This window comes from Geotrypetes seraphini, chromosome 13, assembly GCF_902459505.1.
Source record: "Geotrypetes seraphini chromosome 13, aGeoSer1.1, whole genome shotgun sequence".
Taxonomy (NCBI): Eukaryota; Metazoa; Chordata; class Amphibia; order Gymnophiona; family Dermophiidae; genus Geotrypetes; species Geotrypetes seraphini.
The window spans coordinates 60,645,160-60,670,943 of NC_047096.1; the positions used below are offsets into that span (position 1 = coordinate 60,645,160).

General features: G+C 42.3%; 1 protein-coding gene across 4 annotated transcripts in view; it reads left to right on the top strand.

Moving 5' to 3' along the window:
- Nucleotides 1-25,118, top strand: part of PLEKHM1 (pleckstrin homology and RUN domain containing M1) — a 78,013-nt gene extending 52,895 nt beyond the window's left edge. For all 4 annotated transcript variants that reach the window (XM_033918224.1, XM_033918226.1, XM_033918225.1 and 1 more), the window contains 4 exons: nucleotides 1,566-1,759; nucleotides 9,693-9,756; nucleotides 13,027-13,184; nucleotides 20,269-25,118. In XM_033918224.1, the coding sequence (XP_033774115.1) occupies nucleotides 1,566-1,759; nucleotides 9,693-9,756; nucleotides 13,027-13,184; nucleotides 20,269-20,386 (534 nt within the window). In that variant the 3' untranslated portion in view covers nucleotides 20,387-25,118. The remainder of the gene's footprint in view (nucleotides 1-1,565; nucleotides 1,760-9,692; nucleotides 9,757-13,026; nucleotides 13,185-20,268) is intronic.
- Nucleotides 25,119-25,784: the final 666 nt, after the last annotated feature.

The following is a 25,784-nucleotide window of genomic DNA, read 5'->3' on the forward strand; positions in this document are numbered from 1 at the left end:
CCTCCCTTCCTTTTCCAAAATGACCCTCCTCCCCCATTCTATGTCCCAATGCGCCCCTCATCGTCCTTTTCACCCTCTGTTCTGCGTCCAAAATTCATACCTCCCTTTCGTGGGTGTTTATCTCCTTTAGCCAGCTTCCTCCTCCCAGCTGCACTTCTCTTCACAAAGCTGTGAGTAGCGGCTCCTGAACATGGCCCATGTCTTCCCTCTGTTGTCAAAGGGAAGGCTTCCAGGTCGGCCACGGGCCACATGTAGGAATCATGGCCATGGCTTTTTGAAGTATGGCTTGGAGGAGGATACCGGCTAGAGGAGGTAAACACCCATGGGAGGGAGGCACGAATTTGGGACGCAGAACAGAGGGCAGGAAGGACGATGAAGGGTTCATTGGGACACAGAAAGGAGGAGGAGGGTTGCGTTGAGACAGGCAGGGAGGAAGAGGGGTGTGTTAGTACAGGAAAGGAGAAGCAGGGTCACGTTGGGACACAAAAGTAAGTGAGAGAGCACAGACTTTAGATGAAGGAAAGATGGAGGGGAGGGAGCATGAACTTTGGACACAGGATGAAAGAATGGTAGGGAGTGAGGGAAAGAGATGCTGAGGTGGGGGAGGGAATAGAAAGGGAGAATTGTTGGGCATTGGTGTCTTATTGAAAGGGAAAGAGGGAGGGGATCATGAAGTTGGGATGAATGAAGGAAAGAGATGCAGAGATGGAGGAAGGAATAGAAAAGGAGAGTTGGGCAGGGTGTCTGAGTGAGAGGGAAAGAGATGGTGCACATGGGGAAATGAAGAAAGAGGAGAATTTTTGGGCATAAGGAGGGAGAGAGAAGTATTGGACATGGTAGTGGGAGAGGAATGAGGTACAGATGCATGGGGAAGAGAGAGATGAGAGGGAGAAATGTTGGATGTGGTGGTGGAGATGAAACAGTGGGACTGGGGGGAAGACAGAAGGGGCCATGGAGAGACAGGGAGAGGGAAAGGGGTCTGATTTGGAGGGGAAGGTGTGCTGGGGACAGACAGCTTTGCTCTGGGGGGAAGACAGAAGGGGCCATGGAGAGGCAGTTAGGGAGAGGGAAAGGGGGCTGTTTTGGGGGTAAGTGTGTGCTGGGGGGCACACAGCTTTGCTCTGGGAGAATACAGAAGGGGGGCCACGGAGAGACAGTCAGGGAGAAGGAAAGGGGGCTGCCTTGGGGGGAGAGGTGTACTGGGGACAGACAGCTTTGCTCAGGGGGGTGGAGGGAAGACAGAAGGACATAGACAGCGGCCAAGGAGAGAGAGAGAAAGAAACAGACAGACAGACACATCTATTCTAGCACCCGTTAATGTAACGGGCTTAAAGACTAGTATTAAAATAAACATGGATCTGTCTCTCTGGCTCAGCTAATTTTTAGCTATTTTAAGTCAAGCTCATGGCTCCACTTCATCTCCCTTGCCAGCAGGAGCAGGAGCTGGAGCCAAGATCTGACTTGAACTCTCATCCCGCAGCTGTGGGTACCGTGAACCATTTTACTGCAATATCTGATTGTAGCTTTTCCAACCTGACTTATCCTCTCGCCTTTGTTTTGATCAGGTGTGCAGACGGGCCCTAAAATTCCTGGCTCAGATCCACAGTGAGCCACTAATAAACGTGAAGTCTGTGAACAACAGCCTCTACCAGCATGTGGAGCAACTAGAGGAGATCAGCCACTGCCGAGAGAAGTTGAAACTGCTTGGGGATTACCTCAAGACCTGTCGGAGTGGAGCTCTCAAAGAGATGAGCAAGCGGTGAGCCATCAGGTCTCTCCTCTACCCCTGAGCACAATCACAAAGGGTCTTTCATAACATAGTCTGATCTTGTTTGCAGCAGGAAGGTATTTCTGGGGCTTAAAAAATATCCTTCCTGGTCTCCAGGAAAGGCCATCACAGAAAAACTCTGGCTAGGCCCCTATCAATAGATATCTGACCTGAGATCTCAGTGGAAGCATGTAATAACCCCCTCCCCCCTTCATTACATGTTAGAGCTGTATTCCTAAAAAAAAAAAAAATTTAAATTGAATCAGGTTGGGCAGATTGGATGGACCATTCGGGTCTTTATCTGCCGTCATCTACTATGTTACTATGCATTTCCAGCCTTAACTCCAAGGAGAACTTTTAAAAGCCAGTCCTTTTGTGGACTAGAAAAAGAATCTTATCCTAGGACAACCGGGCAACATATTCTCACATGTGGGTGATGTCAGCCATGGAGCCCGGTATGAATTATCATTTAAAAAAATTGAAAAGTCTCAAGACTGCACATCCCGCACATGTGCCAGTGCCTACTTGCTCAATGTCAGCTCGTGGGACAATCGTTTCTCAGTTTTCCGCAGAGTTGAGAATCTGTGTCTTTTGATTGAGCATGACAAACTATGTTTTGTAATGCCTTCCCAGTCCTTTTTGCTTATTTTCTTCATTATTTTCATTTTATTGTTATTTTCTGCGTTCTGATAAATTTTTTTGAATTTTTATCGATTTTCATTTTTGGGCCTTCAGGCTCACTTCAGCCTGTTCCCAGCTGGGAGCATCAATCATTTTTTGGATTAACTTTTTTTTTTTTTTTCGACCTTCCAGGCCAATTGAGTCTTGATTTTGCATCAGCTATTTTTTTCCCTCTATGTCCAATCTTCTAGTGGCTTCAAGTGGTGCAATTGATGCAACAGGTCTATCTCGGTAACCGACCCATACAACTGATGTGTCCAATGCCTTGGTCCTGAACACCTACCAGATTCCTGATCGCACTGCTCTAAGCTTCAAAAGAAGTCACTTAAGACTTATCGACTCTAATTTGAGAAACTCTTTGGGGAGTCTACAAGCACACTGAAGATGTCAATGATTTCTGACACTGATACTATTCATCCTACTTCATCAACACCACGTCATCATCAGTGCCATCTCTGTTGGAGAGTCAGCTAAAAAAGCTTAAAATTATAAGCATTCTTCCTAATCCAAGCTTACTTTGACCTTTTCTCAAGTGTCGACACACCAAGGTGAGGTTGCCTTCTCTTCAAGTTGTGTTGCCTTTGGGGCGTGCCTCATCATCAAGGTCTCCAACGTGTCAACACTCCACACTCCCTGCACCATATGTGCTGATCTCTACAGTATCAGTGCCGTCTATACAGGAATTAGTTCATAGGGAATTGGCTGGTATCTTACAAGCCCAAGCACCACAGGTGCTGCTTTGACACATCTGGTACCAGCCCAGTCCAAGCAACTCTCTGTTTTACCATCTTTGTCTCCACAGCGTCGATGATTGAGGTCAAGAGAACTGAATCATCGAAGCATCAGAGCTCTTCATCCAGACTGAGGCACTCAATGGACTGACACTGCAGAACATCTCTTAGTATCTCTCAATCTTGACACCTTACTTGGTATTCTCAACAGTGCTCTCCTCGATGTCAGGCTTGACGCTCTCATGACTATTTTCCTCAAAATCAAGCTTGATACTCTCAAGACTCTCCTTGACATCATTCTTGACTCTCTCATGATTACTCTCCTCGATCTTGATGCTCTTCTCAACATTCATTCTCACCAAGACATGACATTGAAGATTATGACTCAGACTTATCTTCTACCTCTGACTATCCAGAACTTTCTGCTGAGGAATCAAATGGAATTCCTTTAGATCCATCTCCATCTCCACCATGCAGATAGTCACCACCTAAGAATCTGTCATTTACAAAATTCATCAAGCAGATGAGGCAAGCTCTACCAATAAACATGGCATCAGACTCTGAGCCTGTGGCAGAACTCTTTGATGCACTAGATTATAAAAGCTTTCTTTTCACAATCTAATGAAGGATGCTATGTTTAAAAATTGGGAAACATCCCTTCTAATACCTGTGGCTTCACATAAGTTGGGTGCAATCTTGCCCAGAGTTCGATAAACCCCAACTGCAACATCAGTCCCTTTTTGTTGAGTCAGCATTGAAAAAGTCCAGCAGTTCTAGGATATATGCCAGCACTCCTCCTGGCAGAGACGAAAGAACCCTAGATAAATATGGGCAAAGACTTTCTTCCAGAACACCAGCAGAATACTCAAGATACAACTTCTGTATGACTTTCAATATAAAGTCTCTGGTTCAAAAGTTGGCACATTATGAACAATATATTCTTGATTATGAGTTGAATGCTTTTTAACACATTTCTAATGATCTTATAGAAACTTGAAAATACATGGCTCGCTCTGTTTTTGATGCCTTTGACATAACCTCATGAGCATCAGCAGTTTCTATTGAAATGAAAAGGTAAGCATGGTTACAAGTATCAGATCTGCAAGCTTATGTCCAAGAAAGACTGGACAATATACCATGCCCAGGAGAGGAACTATTTGGGACAAGATTGAAGAGGCCACTCAAAAAATGAAGAGGCATGAAGTTTCTATGACAACATTATTATCTGCAAAATCATCTACGTTTCAAGCTACTAAGAGGTTCTTTCTTCCAAAATTTTCCTCCTACTACCTCAAACAAAGGTATATACCATTATCAACATCTTCCAGAGCTCCACAACCCAGTTGCCAGAGACAACAAAGAATTCAAAAGTCGCAACCTCAAACACAGCAGAAGTCTGAACAATCTTTTTTACTTCATCCAAGAGAGTTTAGCCAGTGTAATACAGCCAATTTCTCAATCTCTTCCTATAGGGGGTTGTATCACTTTTACCATTGTTGGACCCTTATAACATCAGATTGCTGAATCTTATAAGTAGTGAGACAGGGTTACACCCTTCATCTACAAACAAGACCTCCCAACCACTCTCCAAGAAAATCTTCTTTCAGTTCCCATCAGACTGCCTTCCTTCACCAACAGCTCTCAGCCCTCCTCTAGTTCGATGCCATCAAACATGTACCTCTGCAGGAGAGGGGCCAAGGGTTCAACTCCAAGTATTTCCTCGTACCAGAAAATACTGAAAATCTCCATCCAATTCCAGTCCTCCGTGCTCTCAACAAATACTTAGTGAAGGAGAAATTTTATATGGTCTCTCTTGGAACCCTATAACCACTGTTGGAGAAAAATGGCTAGCTCTGCTTAGATTAGAGAATGACACAGTGAAAAAATTCATCACCGTTCCCATTCCTACAGATAATAATAGCTTTATTTATATCCATCATACCTTTTCAGTTCAAGACGGTATACAATACATAGAAACATAGAAAAAAGCGGCAGAAAAGGGCTATAGCCCACCAAGTCTGCCCATTCCAGGTATCCCCTCCCCTGAATTTACTCCCTTAAAGATCCCACGTGAGTATCCCATTTTTTCTTAAAATCCGTCACGCTGCTGGCCTTTATCACCTGGAGTGGGAGTCTGTTCCAGTGATCCACCACTCTTTCAGTGAAGAAGTACTTCCTGGAGTCGCCATGAAACTTCCCTCCCCTGATTTTCAGCGGATGTCCTCTGGTGGTCGAGGGTCCCACTAGCCCGAAGATATCATCTTCTGACTCGATGTATCCCGTGATGTACTTATACGTTTAGTGTACATTGTTATTACAGTGTACAGTGGCAGTGTACATTGTTATTACAGAGGGTACAGGTATAGATACAAGTACAGGTATATAGAGAAGTCAAAACATTGGTTTGGAGTAGGAATATGTAAGCAGTTGAGTAGCTATGTACTTCGTGAACAAACAGGGAGGCACAGGGTCTCACCCACTTTGCCAAGAAGCAATCAGAATTTGATCTTAGGGGATTCCTCGCAACATAATTCTGAAAGCGATTTATCTCGCAGGAAAACAAAATATCTTAGCAGAGAAGTTGAGAAGACTCCTACAACCTCACTCAATTCAAATGTGTTACATCAGATATTCAAAACTTGGGGGACTCCAGATTCTACAATGTACCTTATCAACACAATGGTCCCAAGCCTCGGCATCCCTCTCTACTCCAGTTCAAGTCACTCCAGATATACGGCATTCTCACCAGTGGTGGATGGTAGCATAAAATCTTACCCTGTGTCTCCAATCTCTTCACCACCAAAAACTTCTAGTCACATATGCTTTGATGCTAGGTTGGAGAGCTCATCTAGATGATCTCCACCCTAAGGAGTGTAACCTCACCATAAACAGATCATCCATATTCTGGAGCTACAAGCGAAAGGAAATGCTCTCAGAACATTCCAGGAATACCTCTTTCAACAGGTAGTACTCATCCGTAGGGTCAACTAGGTCGTCATGTTCTATTTGAACAATGAGGCATGGGATCTTATCTCCTTTGGAGACAGTAGAGATTTGAAATTGGAAACTTCACAGGGTAGTTTACTTAGCATGGAAGCAGAATGTCTTGGCAGACATTGAGGAGATTTCTTCAGCCTCACAAATAGTCTCTGAGCATGTCAGTCTTGTATCTGATTTTCTCTCGATGGGGACTGCCAGACATAGATCTTTTCGTTTCACCTCAGAACAACAGTCTTCCACAATTCTGTTCCACACTCTTTGCCCTCAATTGCATTGCATTAAATGCCTTTCTACACTGGAGGGACAAGTTCCTCTACTCATTTCCTCCAGTCCCTCTTATAGGGAAAACTACTCAAACTTCACCAAGATTAGGGTACCATGATCTTCATAGCATCCCTTAGCACACGCCAGGTTTGGTTCCCACTTCTAGAGTTCTTGATCAGGAAACCGTTGAAACTGCTAATTCAGAATGAAGGGTCCCTATTTTATCCCAATTCCGGCTCGTTTCTTTCACCGAATAGGTAAATGCTTTCTGCCTCTTGGTTGCAGTATCCACTATCATTGTAGCCTCTAGGAAACCTTCCATTCAGCACTGTTAATTCTTCAAGTGGACACAATTCTCTTCCTGGTGTGCATTGCATTCTCTGGAGCCTATCTTAAGTCCACTTCCATCTAACCTCGACTACCTTCTCTGGTCTAAAAATCAATTTGGTTAGCATTCATCTCAGTGCTATCGGTGTATTTTATTTCCATGAAAGGCCTATTCCACACAAAACTACTTCAAGCCTCCTCTTGTGGTTTGGGATCTTAACATGGTTCTCGCTGTTCTTATGAAATCTCCTTTTGAGCCACTTACATCTTGCTCTCTCAGATTACTCTCTTGGAAAGTAGTTTTCCTCATAACCTTCACATATGCATGCCATGTGAGTGAACTTCAAGCCCTTTTAACAGATCCTGCCTATGAAAGGTTGTATCACGACAGTGTAGTCCTTTGAACACATTCAAAATTCCTCCCTAAAGTAGTCTCAGAATTCCACCTCAACCAATCCATCGTTTTGTTCTTTCAAAAGCCACATTCCCATCCTGATGAAGCAATTTTCACACCTTGAACTGTAGACGTGCTCTGGCATACTCTCTGAACCAGACTAAGCCACATAGAGGATCCTCCCAGCTCTATCGCCTTTGATCCTAATAGGTTAGGAGTTGTTGTTTAAAAAAGATCCATCTCTACTTGGCTAGCAAACTGTATCTCCTGTGGTATACTCAGGCTGGATTGACGCTACAAGGCCATGTGACAACCCACAATGTACAGGATATGGCTGCCTTAGTAGCTTATTTTTGCTCTGCATCTATTGAAGAAATCTGCAGCGTGGCTACTTGGTCTTCAGTCCTCTTGTTTAACTCTCACTACTGTTTAGAACACAATTCCAGAAGAGACAGTCAGTTTGGACAAGCAGTTCTGCAAAATCTAGTCTCCACTTTAAGCCAACTTTCCCTTCAACCCTGTAGAGTTTCACCTGGTTCCTATATATTCAATCCTGAGTGGAGTAAAACAGATACAAGTGGATTGATTTTTCACTCCATAAAAAATTACAAAGACTAGGAGACACATGATGAAGTTACAGGGAAGTACTCTTAAAACCAATAGGAGGAAATATTTTTTCACTCAGATAATAGTCAAGCTCTGGAATGCATCGCCAGAGGTTGTGGTAAGAGCAGATAGCGTAGCTGGTTTTAAAAAAGGTTTGGACAATTTCTTGGAGGAAAATTCCATAGTCTGTTATTGAGAAAGACATGGGGGAATCCACTGCTTGCCCTGGATCGGTAGCATGGAATGTTGCTACTCTTCGGGGCCAGAATCTTGCTATTCTTTGAAATTCTGCATTGAATCTTTGGGATTCTGGAATGTTGCTACTCCTTGGGTTTTGGCCAGGTACTAGGGACCTGGATTGGCCGCCATGAGAACAGGCTATTGGGCTTAATGGACCATTGGTCTGACCAAGTAAGGCTATTCTTAGCTTCTTATGTTCTTAAACTTTTTCCAGAGATATGATCCTGGCAGCTTAGAAGACCCACATGTGAGAATATTATGCATGAGTGTCCTCGGAGAAAGAAAAGATACATACCTGTAGCAGGTGTTCTCCAAGGACAGCAGGCATATAGTCTTGCAAGCTCACCTCCTCTAATTGGCTTCTTAACTTTGTTACTGAACTGATGATCATCTGAACCAACATTGGGCAGGAAGGCACTGGCACACATGTAGTATGGTAACTGCCTAAAGATTTAAAGTGACGGTGCATTTGGCAGTATCTGTACCAGGTTCTATAGATGACATCACCCACAAGTGAGAATATATGTCTGCTGCCTTTGGAGAACACCTGATACAGGTAAGTATCTTTGCTTTACTCTTTCAAAAAGTACAAAGACTAGGGGAAATTCAATGAGATTATATGGAAACACTTTTAAAATAAATAGAAGGAAATATTTTTTTCACTCGAAGAATAGTTAAGTTCTGGAATGTGGTAACAGGGGTTACTGTATTTGGGTTTAAAAAAGGTTTGGACAAGTTCCTAGAGGAAAAGTCCATAGTCTGCTTTTGAAATAGACACAGGAGAAGCTACTGCTTGCCCTGAGAATGGTAGCATGGAATGTTGCTACTTTTTGGGTTTCTGCTACGGACTTGTGACCTGGATTTGCCACTGTTGGAAACAGGATAGTGGGGTAAATGGACCATTGATCTGATCGAGTATGTTCTTAAATTGCCTGTGTTTTCTGCTAGGACATTTGTTCTAACAGTCTACGCTTATTGCTGAATTGTTCCAATAGGACACAAGACTAGGGTTACCATATGGCTTCAGAAAAAGAAGGACGGATTGAGACATCCAGGTTTTAATCCCACTGGAAACAATGGAAGTAAGGAGGACAAATAGAGACATCTGGGCTTTACTTTTATTGAAAGCAATGGAAGTAAAACCCAGATGGCTCAATCTGTCTTCCTTTTTCTGGACAAAAAAAAACACTCAAATACAAGCAGAATATCAAAAAATAAAGTATAGCCACCAACAGATATTCTATAATTATAGCCCCTTCCCAGAGACTTGGATAGAGCAGGTGATAAAAATTACAGAGTTTCCGGAGTTTGTTCTCTGGAAACACTGAGGTCTTTTCTCCGTAATTTTTGTCACCTGCTCTATCCAAGTCTCTGGGAAGGGGCTATAATTATAGAATATCTGTTGGTGGCTATACTTCCTTTTTCTGGAGCCCTATGGTAACCCTACACAAGACATATATGATGGGCACCAGGCCTACAGTAAATGGATCAGAGACCATGTCCAATTACTGCTCTACATGCTTTAGACTCCATAGCTGCTTTCCATTATCTTGGAGCTAGGAATCTTCTCTTTCATCCCCCTAATTTGGAAGATGATGGTTTCAAACTGCTTTGGAGGTTGAGGTCTAGCTTCAGAGACATGATAATATGCGATTGTTGAGTTTTCTTTTTTCTTTTTTAGGCTGGATCAGAGGAACTATCTCCTGGAATCACCTGATGATTACAGTGTAATGGATCTCAGACAGGTATTGAAACAAGCCCTGACAATATGCGTTCTGGGATTTTTAAAGACACTGTCACAGCCAGTCTTGAGTATAGCAATCCACTATAATAGCTGCCAAGCTGCAATAAGCTATTTTACTGCAGGAAATTTTGACCATGTAAGTTACTAACCTGAGTTCAGCAGGTTAGTGATTCATGTAATAAATTTAATTTTGCTTTGCTGTAACCAGGAGCATTGTACATTTCCTGGTCTCTTCAGCAGAAAGATAGTAGGCCCCAAGTCAGGGCTGTTGGGTTAAAAAAAAAATAAAGTAATTATTTACCCTCTTCCAACCCTCAATCTCCCGTTCAGCTCTTCTCAGCAACCCTGATCACCTCTCCACTATCTTTAACCCTCTGATTAGCATTGACCAGGGGTCCCCCCTTATGCCAGTGGGGGAAGGAAGGCAGAATAACACGAATAATCCTTGGTCACTCCTGCTACAGAAACTTTTGGCCCTTTACTGCCTCTTAGTACTGTGAGACTACCACAAGAGGTTGAAACTGCCATTTTATTCGAGGTTTTTTAAAAAATGTATTTCATAATATAATACATTACACAACTATCAGCCAATTTGTAACAAAATACAACAACTATTCAATAATATAAATAAAAGATACTGGGAGCTATTGGGGTGGAACACTAGGAATGAATCAGGTGCCGAATAGGAGGGTTTTGCAGAGAAGAGACAGGGCTGGTGAGAAGCATTGAAAAAGAATTTAGAAGGTGAGGACCAGTTTTTTTCAATCACTCTTTTAAGCCTCTTTTAAGAGGCTCCCTGAGATCATCAGATTATGCTCGACCTGCCTGATTTCCCAGGGTGGATAAATAGTGTCACTTCGGAGGTGATATTGTCTTTTCATGACTAATGCAGCATACAAGATCAAATGCAAATTGTATTATTCATTTTGCATCTGTTTAGTTAACATGCATTGTACTGAAAATCTTGCATTAAGGCAAATAATGCATGTTTTTTCCAACCGGTGCACCTTGTTTGACAAATAATATATGTTGGTGTCTTCTCACTTCTTAGTAACTTTTTCTGTGAATCATTAATGCTGTACAGATATATGCATGCATTGCACAGATTCTGTATGAGGGGGAGGGGTGGTCTTGGGTATACATATCAGCACGCTTATGCTGACAGAAGTAAATTTAAATTTGTTTTTGAAAGTCCCTACATTCGATAATTTAGTCACTTCCTTGTCATCTGAGGCTGCACCATTCTGAACAGGTGGATGTTATCCATTCCATATATTCAGAACAGTACAGCCAATAAAAGGAAAGAAAATTATCAGGCAAGACATAATTTCACTTTACCTGCAAACCATCTCTGTTGAATCTGCTTGCACCTCCATATACTTGCAGGTAGTGGAGGTAGGTTTACAAGGGACTTGAGCATAGAGCAGCATTTTATACATTCAGGTAAGCCCTTATAAAATTGCCCAGGGTATTCATGCATAAAACATTCAAACAGCCCCAACTTTTATGCAGTTTATGTTCAAGCTTTTCCAGAGGCAGAGAATCTGTGGAGTTAAGTGAGATTGGAACTTGTATTCCTGTTTTATAAAATATATGCATATGCTTCTGTTCTTACAGATGTATGCACACAGTTACACCTTGGAAGAGGAATAAATGGGTGTGTTTACTTTCCCTGGAGTAATTTATTATAGGTGCACATGTGTATTTTTTGCCTAGATGAACTGTAATTAAATTATTGTATGGCCCAGCTTCAAGGTCTTCCTGGAAATGTTGAGGAACGTGTACATGAGAGGCTTTCTTCCTGGAAGCCAGTGCTCCTAGAAACATAGAAACATGATGGCAGATAAAGACCAAATGGCCCATCCAGTCTGCCCACCCGCAGTAACCGTTATCTCTTCCTCTCTCTTAGAGATCCCACATGCCTATCCCATGCTCTCTTGAATTCAGACACGGTCTCCGTCTCCACCACCTCTTCTGGGAGACTGTTCCACACATCTACTACCTGTTCTGTAAAAAAGTATTTTCTTAGATTACTCCTGCGCCTATCACCTCTTAACTTTATCCTATACCCTCTCATTCCAGAGCTTCCTTTCAAATGAGAGACTCGACTATTGCGCATTTACTCTCCCGCCTTTCCTCCAAAGTATACAGATTGAGATCTTTAAGTCTGTCCCCATACGCCTTATGACAAAGTCCATGCACCATTTTAGTAACCTTCCTCTGGACCGACTCCATCCTTTTTCTATCTTTTTGAATGTGCTCCTGTGGCATACTGCTTAAAAACAAGGTCAAGGTGTCTCACTCATCTTGCTGGGTGCAAACTTCAGACTAGTTACCTGGACTTCTGTTGTTCCCTTCAGACTGTCTTTCACTGTCTGTTTTCCATCCTACTACAGCAGCACCTACATTATACCTGCCTCACTCTTTCTTTAGCAGCCTCCATTGATTCTTAATACCCCTTTAAGGTCTTGTTAAGTGATGTTAGTTTGCCCTAGAATCCATGGACTAGGATCCATCTTTGTACAGCTGCATCTGGCTCTGCTATCCCCCAGAACACACTGCTTATGGCACCTCTCCTTCATACGAAACGGTGGATTCTCTTTAGCTGCTTGCATCCATTAGATCATCCTCCTTGACATTTTAAGTTTGTGTTCAACAGCAGTGTTTTTCAACCTTTTTACACCTATGGACCGGCAGAAATAAAAGAATTATTCTGTGGACCGGCATCGGTCTATGGACCAGCGGTTGAAGAACACTGGGCTAAGTTGTGGGCCAGACCCTGCCCATCTCTACCCAATCTCCACCCCAGACCCCGCCCCCATAATAGTACTAATTGCACCTTGCACATCCCGTGCCTCATTTGGAAGCCTTCCCTCTGACGTTGCAACGTCAGAGAGAAGGCTTCCGGTTCAGGCACAGGACGCGCGTAGGAGCCACTGCCCGTGGCTTTGTGCATTGAATCAGTTAGGAAGAGGGAGCTGGCTCGAAGATAACGCCGCATCGATCGCACCGTTGACCGGCGGTTGAAGAACACTGTTGGGCCTGAGGCACGTGCTGGCCCTGTGGACCGGCAGGAAATTTCTGTGGACCGGTGGTTGAAGAACACTGTTCTACAGTACATCCATTTGCTATATATCATATTGTTACATCCTTTCTTTCGCTTTGTTTTATTGTTTATTATTTTTGGTAGAGGGTGCAAGGAAAAAGTGTAGTATTGTTCTTGGTACATAGTCTGATGGGTCCATTTGGTTGATCCTCCTATTTCCCACAGATCGCAGAAGGCATTTTCGATACATTCCTGCAATCTCTGATCCAGTTTGCTTCCAACCACATCTACCAGTGTGACCTGTGCAGCCAGCGAGGCTTCATCTGCCAAATCTGCCATCAGGACGATATCATTTTCCCCTTTCAGTTTGATACAACTGCTAGGTGAGTACCAAAAGCTACACTATAGAGGTAGAGCGAATCTCAGTTTAGGATACAGTGCTAAAAACAGCCCAAAATCTTTTTCAGCCTAATTTTGGCCGGAACTGTATTTGCATTTACTGCTATTTTTCAGTTTTTGCTGAAAATGTATCTCATTGTTTCCCACCCTCTCTCTCGAATCCCCCTAAGTTCCTAACCTCCATCCACCCACAGTGTGCTCTGTGTATGTCGAGGCTATTTTGCTTGGAGGTAAAATCTAATCTAATCAGAATTTCAGAATCACACTTATCCAGTACAGGTTCAAGGCGATTTACAAGCAAGAGGCCCATGCATTAGTTTGGGGAAACATGTTACACTTCTCCCTCCAGTATTCACAGGGGATAGGGGCAGAGCCGGACTGCAAATTGAGAAAAAATGTGAATATCTTCTCGTCCGGCTCTGACCAACCCCCGCCTCCCTCCCGCCTTCCCCCCAGCATCCCAGCCTTACCTGGTGGTCTAGCAGGCTTTGTGGCAGGAGCGATATTCCTACGCCCTGTGCAGATCGCCAATAGGAAATGACTGCCGTGAGTTCCCGTAGTAGATAGGCAGCAATCTTGGTTTGCTCGGGGGGCCAGAGAGAGATAGGCAGGGGGCCAGGGAGAGAGACAGAAAGAAAGACAAGACAGACAGACAAGGGGCCAGGGAGAGACACAGACAGAAAGAATGACAAACAGACAGGGAGCCAGGGGGGAGACACAGACAGAAAGCGGCCAAGGAGAGAGAGAGACAGAAAGAAAGACAGACAGAAAGCGGCTAAGGAGAGAGAGAGAGAGACATAAAGAAAGACAGACAGACAGAAAGCAGCCAAGGAGAGAGAGACAGACAGAATGAAAGAAAGACAGACAGCGGCTAAGGATACAGAGAGACAGAAAGAAAGACAAATAGACACATCTATTCTAGTACCCGTTAATGTAAAGGGCTTAAAGACTAGTAATGCTATAGAAATGAGTAGTAGTAAATCATAAGTGAAAACTTATCTTCACGCAGTCTGTTCCTTACTTCATGGAAAACCACGACAACTTTGATCCCGACAGTCAGTTCTAACGTTTCTCCCCTTCAACAAGGCCACAATCAAAAGTTCATTTTCTAGCACACAAATTTTAAGACGCTCTCACATAACTATAGTTAGTGATACGGGCAAGGTTCCAAAATTTGTGTGCTAGAAAATGAACTTTTGATTGTGGCCTTGTTGAAGGGGAGAAACGTTAGAACTGACTGTCGGGATCAAAGTTGTCGTGGTTTTCCATGAAGTAAGGAACAGACTGCGTGAAGATAAGTTTTCACTTAATGCTCTACTCTAATAAGAAACTTTTAAGCATGTTATGATATAGAGATTTTCTCTCCAGCTGTAGTCGTTGTTACTAAGTTTTGTGCAGTTGAAATCTAATTATTATCCAGTTTTGAGACAATAAGACGTTTTGAAAAAGAAGTTTACCTGATAGAAGTGAGACTGATAAAATATTGATGTATGGAGTTTTTTTTTCAGACCAGTGATGATACGGATGGCTTAGGGTACAGTGCAGTCCCGGTCATCCATGTGTGAGGCCTGTTTTTCTCCATTTTTGTACTTTTTATTTTCTGTCAGTTTGATTTTGGATGACTACGATCTCCTGCTAAACATATCAACAGCACGTCTTTTGTTCTGTATATACAGCTGTTTCCCTTTATTTATTACTAATAAATCAGCCACATTTGTGTGACAAGACCTACCTGTACCAAAACCAAGCTGCCTCAGGTCCTGCAGTCCGTTCCATCTCCACAATGACCATTTATCAAAACTTGAGAGCTCTTTCCTGAACGTCAAAGAATCACCAGAATTCCGTCTAAGCGGAAGGCACAAACTTGAGATCTGATTGTTGCTTCCCAATCTTTTTGTGCCTGTGACTCCACGATTGTGGTCCAATAAAATTGTGTGACCCCCCCCACCCTCCCCACCCCGAAGATGCAGAATAATGAACTACCCATGAAGAGGCTGCCTAAGTAGTGACCCCCTAAACAGGTTTTTTGACTCCAATTTGGGGTCCCAACCCACAGTTTTGGAAGCTCTGCTCTAGGTTAAATACCACAGGAACTCTCATCTCAGGAATAGGGAATTAAGGTAAATTTTAATAAAGAACTCATTGTTGAAAATAATAATTCTATTGATTGCACTACAGTATTCACTCATCCCCTGCACTCTGTTTTTCCTGGATTCCTACTTCAACCTCAAAGTTTTCGGCTGCATCTTCTTTCCTCTGCAACATTGTGCCTCCTGCAGCCTCTTCCATCTAGATTCCAGCTTTGCACCTGACGTCATCACAAGGCGCTGCTTCTCATAGTCTCATTGACATCAGCACTGCTGTCTCTAGTGCAGTGTCTCGCAAACTTTTTTAGCTCCGGCACACTAAATGGAGCAAATGTTTTTTGTGGCATATTAAAACTGAAATTACAAAATTGCAAAACCAACAAAAAATAAATTTGAGAGTTATTTATTTAAAGTTCTTTAAGCTACGTGTGGGTAATTGTAACAATGGTGAAACTAAAGTAGATAGAATAGAATTGCTAATCAATGCAATGGATATGCTTGTTTTTGAATGCAAACTAACTCAAAATGCGGCTCGATAGTCGACAAGCAAACACGCATTTCATCACATTTCGACTTAATTTCTGTCAGAGCTGAAAAGCCAAGTTTGTAAAGATAAGAAGATCCATACTGTAACAAAACCTTGATTGCTTTGTTGCTTGTTAGGATAATTACTGCATAAAAATAAAATTATTTGCCGTTAGATTCAAGGATCAATCACATCAAAGAACGATGCTTGTCTGGGCGGCTGTATCCTTACGCCCACAGACACTCATAACACTGACAGACTCTTGCGTATGCAACGTACAAGTCATCCATTCTGATGTATAGCTATGAAGGGAATTTTAAAAAATAAAGTAAAATTCTGGAATCTCGGGGCACACCACTGTGCCAGGGCACACAGTTTGAGTCACTGCTCTAGAGAAAAGGCCAAAGGGCTCTCCGCAAGCCCTGCAGCTCTCTGTGTGGACTCCACCAGGACCCCTCAAGGTGCAAAGAAATCCATAGGACAAGATAACAGGGATCATATAGTGCCAGTGGTGAGCCTGGAAGCTGCATCTTATAGTCAATGAAAGATAAATACTGTGCACCCTGGCAGCTAGCAAACGACATCTTAAGGGATAAAAAGAAGGAACGATCTCCACAGACAAGATAACGGCAGAGGTGACCAGTGGTCCTTTTTAATGTCTCTGTCTTTTAAAGTGTGGTAATAAAAAGTGTTTAAGGATCTCATTGGTTGCCATCTTGGACAAAGCCATAAATTCAAATTGGTTTTAATAGTTACATTTGGAATGATTTTTGAATAGCATATGTACCTTTCAGGCCACTTGCAGTGCAGCCCAGTCCTTAAGGGCGGATAAAGAAAACCTCTGTCGTTGCTCAACAGAGACATCTACTGGCCCGACTCAAGAGCTACAGTTACACTCTGCAAAGGCAGCCATGTTTCATGCTCTTGGCCAAGGATAGTATCTCTGATGGCTGGCGGGAAGTGAGGAAGAGGATAGGGTAAATGTATTCCAATTGAGCTAGAAAGGAGGAGGCACTAGGCCTAACATAATTTGTTTTTTTAAATTTGGGGTCCCTGCTCCACTTTACCCTTGGGTAAAGGCGACACACAATGCTTTTAGTCAGTGCTTGCCATAGTAAGAAAGAAACAGTGGGCCTGGATGTGTTAGGTAGGAAGAAAATCCAGAGTATTACTACTACAATTACTTTTTATTTCTGTAGCATAACTAAATGTATGCAGAGCTGTACGCAGAAATCTAAGGCAGAGCTTACAGTATATTCTGTCTAATCTGTGGACAGCCCAGTGCTGAGGGTATTCTTGGGTTTGGAATCCAGTCTCATGTAAACCTTCCTATTTACAAACCCAGCTCCTTAACGGCCGGCGTCTCCACCCTGACGAATGAAACTCAAAAGCATCTCCTAGTACACCAAATGGACTCCCACTGAAACTCAAATGCCACCGCAAATATAACTTAAATATCTACCAAACTTGCTAATCACTCCAAGCACAACATAATGGTGCTTCATACTAAAATTCAAATGCCGTTCCAATAAAACTTAACTATGCTACCCACTGGAACCAAACGCTATCTATCAACCATGTACACACCTGCAGCGCAAAAGCTGTACTACCTTTGTTAGGTTATGTCTGTACTGTGAATGCTGCAATATCAACTTTGCTATGTCCGTCAAGTCTGTATTTCCACTTAAGTCTTGGCCTGTCCAAACTGTGAATGTACTCTTGTTCTGGGCTTCTGTGGGAGGACGGGCTAAATCAGGGGTCTCCAAAGTCCCTCCTCGAGGGCCGAATCCAGTCGGGTTTTCGGGATTTCCCCATTGAAAGCAGCGCATGCACATAGATCTCATGCATATTCATGGGGGAAATCCCGAAAACCCGACTGGATTCGGCCCTCGAGGAGGGACTTTCCCCTGGGCTAAATGAATGCATGAATAAATATAGCAGACAGCCAGAATGGCACTAGATAAACTTGTAAACACTTTCTCTACTGAGTCTTGAATCCAGATGACCTCTTTAGCCACTCAGGGCTCCTTTTACTAAGGTGCGTTAGGGCCTTAACGCGCGGAATAGCGCACGCTAGACCTTAACGCCAGCATTGAGCTGGCGTTATTCTAGAAGCGTACCGCTAGCACAACTTGGTAAAAGGAGCCCTCAGTGTTATACTGCTATAGTTATCTTCAGGATCTTAATACAAACGCCCATAGCTAAATAGGAACGTGCAGCCAGTTTTAGGTGGCTGAAAAAAATTCTTCCTTGAGTGTAAATTCTTACCCTTTATAGGGTTCAGTTTGGAGGTCAAGGTGGAAAGTCACACGTCTTGATTTCTGTGGGAGTTCAGTGGTATGTTTGTTTATTCGGATTTTTTTTGAAAAAAGATCAAATAATTCACATTAGAAACAAAATCATAATAAGGAAACAATAGTATTTGATTATTTAGTCTACAATATTAATATAAAAAAAATCAACAGGTAATTAACCCTTAATGAAAATTAGCTTACATTATAAGGAAGCGGTAATACTCTTCATTACCTAAAGCCGGTAAAGCAAGTTACACATCATTTGTTATGGGTACTCCTCTCTCCTTTGATCAATGAATTCTATCAGCTGTTTGGGTTCAAAAAAAAGGAAATTCTTAGTTTGATAAGTAACAAAACATTTTACCGGAAATTTTAACCAAAATATTCCTCCCAAGGCCAGGATTCTTGGCCTCAATGCCAAGAATTCCTTTCTCCGCCTCTGGGACTTTTGAGACATGTCTGGAAATATAGGAATTTTAGAACCCCAAAACTGATCATTTAAATGGCGGAAATACAAGTTGATTCGGATTTGACATACCGCTGATCGTACTCGGAGTTCTCAGTGGTTTACATCAACATTAAGGTCCTTTTTTACTAAGGGCTCCTTTTAGTAAGGTGCGCTAGCGTTTTTAGCGCACGCAGGATTTTAGCACAAGCTAAACCCACGCTACGCTTCTAGAACTAACACCAGCTCAATGCTGGCATTAAGGTCTAGTGCGCGCGCTATTCCCCGCGTTAAGGCCCTAACGCACCTTTGTAAAAGGAGCCCTAAGTTGCGCTAACGCCTGCATGTTAGTCTATGGACGCGTTAGCACACCTTAATAAAAGAGGGGGTAAGTATAAAAAATAAAAAAGGAACACCAGTTAAAATAGGAAAGCACACAGAGAACAACAAAAAAATACAAATTTAAATCATCAAAATTTAAAATACAAAATTCAGAGTTTTTTCAAAATGATCTGCTGACAGCCTTAAACTAAACTAAAACTTAACTTTATATACCGTATACCGGGTCTTCAACCAGAGGAAGCTCGAGACGGTTAACAATAAGTTAAAAAATAAGCTAAAATACAAGATTAATTTTCAAAATGTTTTAGCAAATAGAAAAGTTGATAAAGATTTACAGAAAGATTGGAAAGAGCTGGGACACCTCAAAATTAAAGGAAGTTCATTCCATAATTGGGGAAATTTAAAAGCCAGAGAAAGGCTAAAATTCTTGACTCCTTGAGTTCCTTTCCTAGAAGGGAGGGAAAGTTTAAATCGTTGAGTGCCTCTCGCATATGAAAAGCTATAAAGATTCCATAGAAGAGGAGCAAAAATACCATATCAAATTTTGAAAAAAATATAAAAACATTTAAACTGGATTCTGAGATAAACCGGGAGCCAGTGGAGACTCAAAAGCAAGGAATCGTCAGATAGCTAAGATAATCGGGAATCAGCGTGTGAAATGATTGATGAGTAAGCAAGAGAATTTTGTACTGAATTTGATAAGCAATTGGGAGCCAATGGTATTGTTTAGACAAAGGAGACATTATTTCACTGCTCCTGGTCAGTGGGGTAGAAGAAACTTGAAGAGTTCAGATCACTGTGGTAGGCAAGGACAAGAGAGGACACTGCGGTATTTTTTCGCTTTTTTTTTAGGGGTTAATATTTAGCACACAGAGGTAAGCAGCTTGTATGCTTCTTCCAGCTGCAGGCTGAATTAACCCTGGATATTCAATGCTTGGGCATGCACAATTCCTGGCATTGAATGGGTGCTAACTCCAAAGTTAATCAGACCCAGCCAATATTCAGACCGGTGCCCAATTAACTCGGAGCATAAAGTTGGAACAGCCTTTTTTCCTATCCTAACTTAATGCACTTACATAGCTAATTACAGATTGGATATCAGTGCTAACTGGCTAAGTGTTGGCTTCTCCGCGGACCACTAGTTAGTAGAGGTATTTAGCAGCATTAACTGGCCAGGATTTAACTGAGCAGGAGCCTTTCCTGTCTGGTGAAACCCTTTTGAATATTGACCCCCAGGTGTTTTCTGTTTGCCATCAGATAAGTCTTGATTAAAGAGATTGATCAGAAACTGTTTTCAACTGACATGAGCTACAGCGTTCTAATGCGTTCAGTACGTCTCCATGCACCTTCTTAATTTTTTTTCCTTCCTCCTAGATGCCCAGAGTGTAAAACAGTCTTCCATCTTAACTGCAAGAACGGAGTGCTAATGTGCCCTCGCTGTACACGCAGGAAAAAGTATCGACAGCAAAGCCTGCAAATCTGCCTAGACTGAAGGCATCGCAAGGCATGCCATTAAACTCCAAATGTGCCTGCAGCCCATCTAGCCCTGGGACTGACACCCGCAAAACCACTAAAGGATCGCACAGCAATGCGTGGTCCTGTGTGCAAGCATTTGCCTAGAAAAGGATATGCTGTACAGGGTATAATAAAGCGTATCAGCTGTAGACAAGTTCTTTCAAGCTCACGCAGCCAGGTCTACCTTAGGGGGAAGGAAGAGAGAGGAAAAAAAAAATTAGCAAAAATCCTGTAGCTAAAACTAGCACCAAAAGCTGACTTGTACTGACGTGTTTCTGGGGGGGATTTTTCAAGCTGGGTTGTAAAGACAAGTGCTTCCGCTCTCTGCGTTTTAGCACAGACAGTAGACTTCTATTCTAAGCATGAATCTCTATGAGATAACACTTCTTTGTAATAAATTAAGAGTTGAGGTGACTGGCACTGGACGATTAGTACCAGCATGAAGAGAGCAAGGGCTATAACTTGACTAGCTCAAACTTGCTGATGTATACTACCAGCCTCACAATCACATTGGTATGATGAAGGGAGTGCCACTGACCTGCTGTGACCACTCTCTTTATGCTCCTGGGAATAATATCTGGTCCCAATATTTTATTTCCAGTGGAACTGAAGAGGAGGCATGGGGTACTTTATCCACTTGAGGCTAAAAGAACAGCTGCGTTCCTTAGAAAAAGGTCCTCAGCTATAGGAGCCTCCTGAGTTCGCCTGAGACATTCAGCACAGCCTTCCTATTGAGGATCTAAATGATGAACTGAGGCTGTAGAAATTCTGTCCGGAGAACAAGCCCAGCGGATGCGGTTCAAATATAACCGTAATGAAAAGCTGCCATCTTCTGAAATTGGAGCAGTCCGAAGACCAGCTGCAACAGAACTAGGCAGTTAAACTGAACTGATTTCTCATGGCTGTGCAAACCAGTGGCCGGGGAAGATGTGTTTTGTTTGAGCGAGGCCAGTTATGACATTTCACCTAAGTACAAGTCCATTGTGGAATATACATGTTTTACTGCTATGCATGCCTGTTTACAGTTCAAAAGAAGCAAGAGCCGAAGGTAGAATGCTGCTATTTCAGAGCAGCTTGGAGCAAAGGGTCTGCCATCAATGAGCAAGATTTTTCTTCCATCGTGTTGGGGCGGCCTTTGGAAATTTTCACAAAGCCTGAGGGAAACCACCAGCCTCTCCTGCTAGTGATGGCTGTGGAACTGTCCCACTATAGTAACGTTTTCTGTTAGGTGGGAGCCTCGGTCTCCCCTTGTGCAGAGCTGTAAGATTTGCATTGCTGAGCAAGGGGATTGGCTAAGAAATATTCTGTGCTCTCTATGGTGCTTCATCTCCCCCCAAATATCATTTATTTTGAAACACGATGGGTGCTCTATGCAGAAACAGCCACGCTAGTCATCTCCCATCTTTATTCTGGAAACGGCTCAGAACCCAACTTCGTTCCAGTTAGGGCTTTGTACTCGCATATCAACACACAGCTGCTGAAAATTTAGTGTGGTTCCAAACAAACGAGACTGGAAACTCAATGTCCTCGGACCTTTGGTTGTGATTTATTCAAAAAAAATGTGTGATAAAATCAATAAAAACACAATCCAAACACTGTCCACATTTATAGTGAATGGACCCTGTCCACTTAAATCATAAATGGACCCAACACAGGCCGTGTTTCGGCTAAACGCCTTCCTCAGGGATCCAAGATGTTATGAACCAGTCTTAAAGTGGAAAAAGATAAAAGGCTTTGATAACCCAGATACTGAAGCCCGAAGGTCCGAGGACATTGAGTTTCCACAGTCTCGTTTGTTTGGAACTGCTCTTCTCCTTTTGTGGAAATTTGGGCTGTCTTGTTTATACCGTGTCTTTGAAGATTTAGTGTGTGCATGTAACAGATCCTTGTCCCCATCCTTGTAGAAATCATGACCATTAACTGCAATGGAATAACCAAGGCATTTCTAATAACCTGACTGGTATGCTCAACAAAAAAAACAAACCATGGACACCCCAGAAAGTCACAAATACTTAACTAAATACATGAAGCGGATATTTTTTTAACAAGTATAAAATGAAGAAAGTGTGCCTTTTTTTCGTGTAGCACTTTGTAATTAACCAGTGTTTTAAATAGAAATGTAAAATTGCAGTGTACCCTGTGCCAAACGGACTGTTGTGCCATATGATATCTCCCGACCCATTCAAAGGGCTATGCCTGTGTACTGTGCCATATTCTGTGCCCAGAAGATACTGCCTGCACTGTGTGACTCTCCACCGGCAGGGAGCATACATAGCACATGCTTGGTTGAATTTGTGTCATTTCTAGGCATGGAAGAGAGACTGCTGAGGACTGGACTTGAGTTTGAAGACCGTAAATGAGAGGTTTTAGTTTACACCAGTTTTAAGAACCTGACAGCAGCATGCTAGTGTATTTTTGCCCTTCTGTCTGTGTTAACATCTGTGCACTCCCCCCCCCCTGTTTAAAATAGGAGTCTCTGTTTCTGCAAAACCTACATTTACAGTAAATAATAGGCCGAAGGGTGGAGACAGAGTTAAGACATTGCCCTAGTTTTTAAAAATAAAGAAACTTAAGTTAAGAAGTCCAGATAAAGAATCAGGAGTTGTTTTTTTGTTTGTTTGTTTTTTTAGAGCTTATCATATTCTGTAGCCGTTTAAGCAGTCTTATTCCCTTTCCAATTCTCAAGCTTCTTGTTGCATTTAAAGCCTAAGGGCGTAACTTAGGCTGTAATCCTGTGTTTCAAGATACAAGGTTATCTCTTGATCAAGTGCCCCTCTCCACCATGCACCTGTACTAAATTGTACCCTTGCATGTTTCACCACGAGATGAGTCCTGAGTGTACCCAGCAAACCACATTGACTCATATAAATCACTTACCGTCCTTTTATAAAACCGTAGTGCTGTTTTTAACGCCGGCCGCTGTGGTAACAGCTCTGACGCTCATAGGAGCTGTTTCCACCGCAGCCAACGCTATAAATCATGCTACGGTTTTGTAAACGGGTTAAAAGATTTAACATTCCCCCCCTCCTTTTACGAAATCATGTTAGTGTTTTTTATCGTCGGCCGCGCAGTAAAAGTTTGTCACGTGAATTCTATAATTGTTGGAGGTTTTACTGCCATGGCCAGTGATAAAAAAATTCTAACATGGCTTCATAAAGGGGGAGTGGGTAAACCAGCAATAATCATCTCTTTTTCTCAAAATAGACAGAAATTATTGCCACCATTATTTTCAGCAGAAACAAATCTAAGAAGCATGAAGATGTAGTTCTTGTAAGTAGAATTTCCAGCAGTGTTGAATTGTGTTTATATGCCGTGGATGGATTGAGGAGATTTTGAGACGCTCGGTTGTGGTTATTTTTATATTTTAGCGGACCGCTTCCCTGATGCAGGAAATGAAACACTGGCTGATTTTTCTTTAAGAAAGCAGGTATTAGAATATTATTACATACAATTTGGAATCAATTGAAAGAATTTGTCTATTTTGAGAAAAATAGATGACAAGAATTTTGAAATTTTAAAATGAGACCGATGAAGACATATGTGGCTATGAGTAGAAACTGCTTATGCACTCTATCCAGTCCATTGCAGAGGGTCTCTTGAAGTGTAATTTTAAGTGCTTTTTGCTGATTTAATTCTTTAACACCCCCCCCCCCCTTATCAAGCTGCGCTAAAGGTCTTTAGCTCGGGCCGATGAGGCAAGTGCTCTGACACTCATAGGGATTCTGTGAGCGAAAGAGCAAAAATCTCTATCGCAGCTTGATAAAAAGGGCCCTACGTGATGAATAAATATGGTTTGCCGGGTACACTTAGGACTGATCTATGAAATATACCCTGCAAAATATTATTTGGCTTTGAGGACTCGGTTAAAGTGATTCACCCTGAGATGAAGCATCTCTTTGATTTTTTATAGTGTTCAACCGTTCCTCTGATAGATTTCGGTCTGTATTTGAGTATCCAGATAGCTTCCTTTGGAGTCAATTGGCAAGCTCTTGGTTTTGTCCCACTTTAGAACTGTTCACAGATCAGGGCGTGAGCATCAGAGAGATACACCTTGCCACGGATATAAGCTGGGTCATTAATAACATTATTAATCACAGCTGGGTGTTGTAACATAGTTTAATAGGAAACAGATACATATGAATAGTAAAATGGGGGTATGGGTCGTCAGGAACACCCAGTTAGCTGTTGCAAAACAAAAATCCACCTCACTTTTTTATATATCAAACCTGTGCTATTGGGCTTCATTGATGCTCCACTTCAAGGCAGGGGCTGCCTGGGATGGGTTCTGATGGCTTGGAGAATCACTGGAGGTAAGGGCTTTCCCCAAACCCTACTCTTAGCTTTGGACATCTTCTATATCGGCTAATATCATGTAGTAAGTCCACATGTTGTAAAAGATGGGGAGTGGCCAAAATAAAATTTGTCTAAAATCATAGGAATCAAATTGAGACAAAAAAAGGGAAACGAGAATTAAAATGTAGCAGTAGATCAAAGAACTAGACTGTTTTATGTTTGGAGTATGCTAATTCATATCCACTCTGATTTTTTTTTTTTAATTCTTCTGAATTCTACAGACTGAAATTCAATGTACCCTGTGTGCCATGGAAAGGTCACTTTTACGCTACATAATCTTTGTATTTAATGGGTTTCTGTCTTGTTTGTTTTTAACCAATTCTCTGGAACAATAAAGATCATGAATTTGCCATGTATATGTTGGTGTCTGGGTGTCCTATGATGCATTTGTCCACTGAGTGGAACCCTAAAGTCCTATTGTTCTCCCTCCCCTTGGACAGTTAAGGCGAGACCCCTCAGCTTTGGTACAAATGATCCCCTTCTCAAGTCTGGGAAGACCCCCTCACCTAGCCCTATGGAGACTACCCTCCCCTCCTTATCTCTGTTCAAAAGGTCCTTTTCCCCCAATACTAGTCACTTTCTGTGTAGGCAAATTTGTATGCAAATTAGTGCAGTCTATAAGGACCCAGGTGGTCTTATAAGGTTCCTTCACAATCTAATCTAATCTAAACCTTAAGTTTATATACCGCATAATTTCCATGAGAATGGAGCTCGACACGAGACCCCTTGTGGGGGATGACAGGACATACACCCCGTCACATAGCCTATCTGTGGTTATAAGCAGTTTACATATTATTCTCTGAAGAAAAGAAGATATAATGGGTGACATCCACAGAGCCCAGTACTGTCACTAAATTTTAAACATTGCCTGTACTGTGCGGATGCTGGTTCCTTCTCTTCCAATGTCAGCTCGCAGTACCTGCAGTTCTTAGTTTTCTGCGAAGCTGTGCTTTCAGAGATCTCAGCGCATCAAACTTTTGCCTTTTTGAGAGCCTTACTTTCAGTTTTTGTCATCATTTGTT